Source organism: Sphaeroforma arctica, assembly GCF_001186125.1.
Source record: "Sphaeroforma arctica JP610 unplaced genomic scaffold supercont1.626, whole genome shotgun sequence".
In the NCBI taxonomy this organism is placed as follows: domain Eukaryota; class Ichthyosporea; order Ichthyophonida; genus Sphaeroforma; species Sphaeroforma arctica.
Window position 1 is genome coordinate 17324 of NW_014039932.1, and position 2481 is coordinate 19804.

Genomic DNA, 2481 nt, shown 5'->3' on the forward strand with positions numbered 1-2481 from the left:
AAGAATAGGTATGTGTAACTATAGGTATATATATAAATTGTGTATATAGCATATTTATACAGTGAGATTAATATATATATGTATATATATATATAAAAACAAATGTATACACAAATATATGTAAAAATTTATGTACATGTATGTGTATATCCGTACATGCACACGCACATATATATATATATACACACACACAAACACACACATATATATACACACACACACACACACATATTTATATATATATATACACATGGATATACACATATATGCTCGAGGATCACAGTTTAATTCGAGTTGTCTATATGAACAAAATGTTTCAGTATATTTTAGTACGCGTAATACAATTAGAACACAAACTGCCTTGGCAGCCGTCTTCAGTTCGTACAGCTCACACGTGATTGTCAAGCAGGCATGTATACTTACCAAACTGGTTGCAAGGGAAAGCGAGGATCTTCAACCCCTTATCACGGTATTGTCGATCCAGAGCTTCCAGCTGGGTATAATTCGCCTTGGTCAAACCTCATTCGCTCGCCACGTTAACGGCAACGATGACATTTCCCTTGTATGTTTCCATAGGGATTTCATCGCCATCAATGCTCTTGTGTGTGAACGAATATACGTTCTGATAAGCGTCCTTGGACATGGTGCGTACTCTTATAGAACCGGAAAGTGGTTTAAGTACAGAGTTTGTTGTGTGTGGATAGTGTCGTAGTACTCTTGCTAGCATATTGTGCTGGCGATATATATACGTATTCATTTGCAATTCTGCAAGAAGTGTATGTGCAGGCTCCAGGCGAGGTGCATTCGTGATATGTAAGGGAGCTCTCACCCCCATATATAGGTATTCCGGAGCAAGCTCTCTCTCACACACTCTGACGGGACTGACGCTCTCTCTACGATCAAATGGTGGCAAATTGGTCCTCTGTGACACTGACTGTCCTGGATTCCTGGGTGACTGGGAGTCTGGGAGTCTGGGTCTCTGGAAGTCTGGTTCACTCTCCGGGTCTCTATGTATGTCCGGGGGCTTTGGGTCCGGGACTCCGGGGCGGGGGACACTCTCAAGTCTCAGCCCTCTCCATTGAAATAATTAATAAATACATAGACTGTCATAGAGGCGATCGCCCCAGAGATTGCAATTTGTTATTTGCGAGAGAGAGGCCATTCAGGCGAACGCCCAACAGTCTCAGTCCTCAACTGGACTGAGGACATCAGGACAATAGCCAACAGAGGCAACAGGCATGAGGCAACACGGGCCAATCACAGAAGTCAAGTCAGAAGCATTGCAACTTGAAATGATCGAATCAAGATTCAAGAGTCCTGATTCCTGATTCCTGATCGAATCATTGTTTGACAATCAATTCTATAATAACTCGATAATATTGATAATTTTTTTTATAATACATGTTATGACGTGTTATCATTGGCATTCGAAAATATTTATCAAATGTGAGTTGCTCGTAAATCGAAATGCTCAGACTGAGTTGGGTTGAAATCACTCCTGCTCTCGAAACAGTGAAACACACAAGAGAGGCCAAAGTCCAAACCGCCAGAGTGAGAGTCCAGCGGCCCCAGCCCCAGCAGAGTCCCAGACTTTGAGGGCTGAAGCCTAAATAAGCCGTAAAGGTTGAAGCCTGAGAGCGAAGCCTGAGAGCCTGAAGGACAGTGTGCGGGGCGCCAAGAGACAAGGGCTGAACTTCTGAAGATAGGACCGGTACATAGCATGCGGACTTGTCCTAATTTGGAGTGATCGGGGCATCGGGCCGATATTGCTCCAATTATTTTTTTGGGGTGACGGCTGTCGGGAGTCGGGACTTGGGAGTCGGGACTCGGGAGTGTTGGCATGTTAATGATTTTGCACTTCTTTGTTTTGGACACGGTCACACGGATGATGGCCTGACGAGTCACCAAAATGCCAATGGGCGGTGTCACGACACTGTGTGATTAGTGATTAGTGATTAGTGATTTAGAAGGATAAGAGTCATAGGACTATGATGTATGTGTTATCAAAATCTTAACTGTGTATGTGACTATGTGTTTATGTGTATATTTCAGAAGGCTATGGTTTATTGTGTATTCAATATTTTAAAAGAATTGCCACCATGAATGCGAGAATTAAAATAACTATCGCAAATATTACATTTAACATAGAGAAGACATAATCACAAACATATTCGAACCATTAACATGTTTAAGTAGTCATTCTGGATAAAGCACAAATAATTTGCCACTATGGCAACGGTAGCACCACAAGTCAAGGTATCGATAAGTTTCGTGCGTGACGATGAGTGCGTGTTGACCTCCCCGATATACTACGACAATGATTCAGGTGAGCAAACATACGCTTGCGGGATTGTTGTTGTGTCGTTCCAATCGATATATATATATATATATATATATATATATATATATATATATATATATATATATATATACTATATATATATATATATATATATATATATATAGTATATATATATATAT

The 2481-nt window shown here is 40.7% G+C and overlaps 2 protein-coding genes across 2 annotated transcripts in view; one reads left to right on the forward strand and one right to left on the reverse strand.

The window, feature by feature from the left end:
- The window catches only part of SARC_07692 (phospholipid hydroperoxide glutathione peroxidase, mitochondrial), a gene marked incomplete at both ends in the record, with an annotated part of 2436 nt that extends 1793 nt beyond the window's left edge, over positions 1-643 (reverse strand). Inside the window, 2 exons of the mRNA XM_014298359.1 lie at positions 424-493; positions 536-643. Coding sequence (XP_014153834.1) covers positions 424-493; positions 536-643 — 178 coding nt within the window. The remainder of the gene's footprint in view (positions 1-423; positions 494-535) is intronic.
- Positions 644-2047: 1404 nt separating this feature from the next.
- SARC_07693 (hypothetical protein) overlaps positions 2048-2481 on the forward strand; it is a 7450-nt gene continuing 7016 nt past the window's right edge. Inside the window, exon 1 of the mRNA XM_014298360.1 lies at positions 2048-2326. Coding sequence (XP_014153835.1) covers positions 2230-2326 — 97 coding nt within the window. The 5' untranslated portion in view covers positions 2048-2229. The remainder of the gene's footprint in view (positions 2327-2481) is intronic.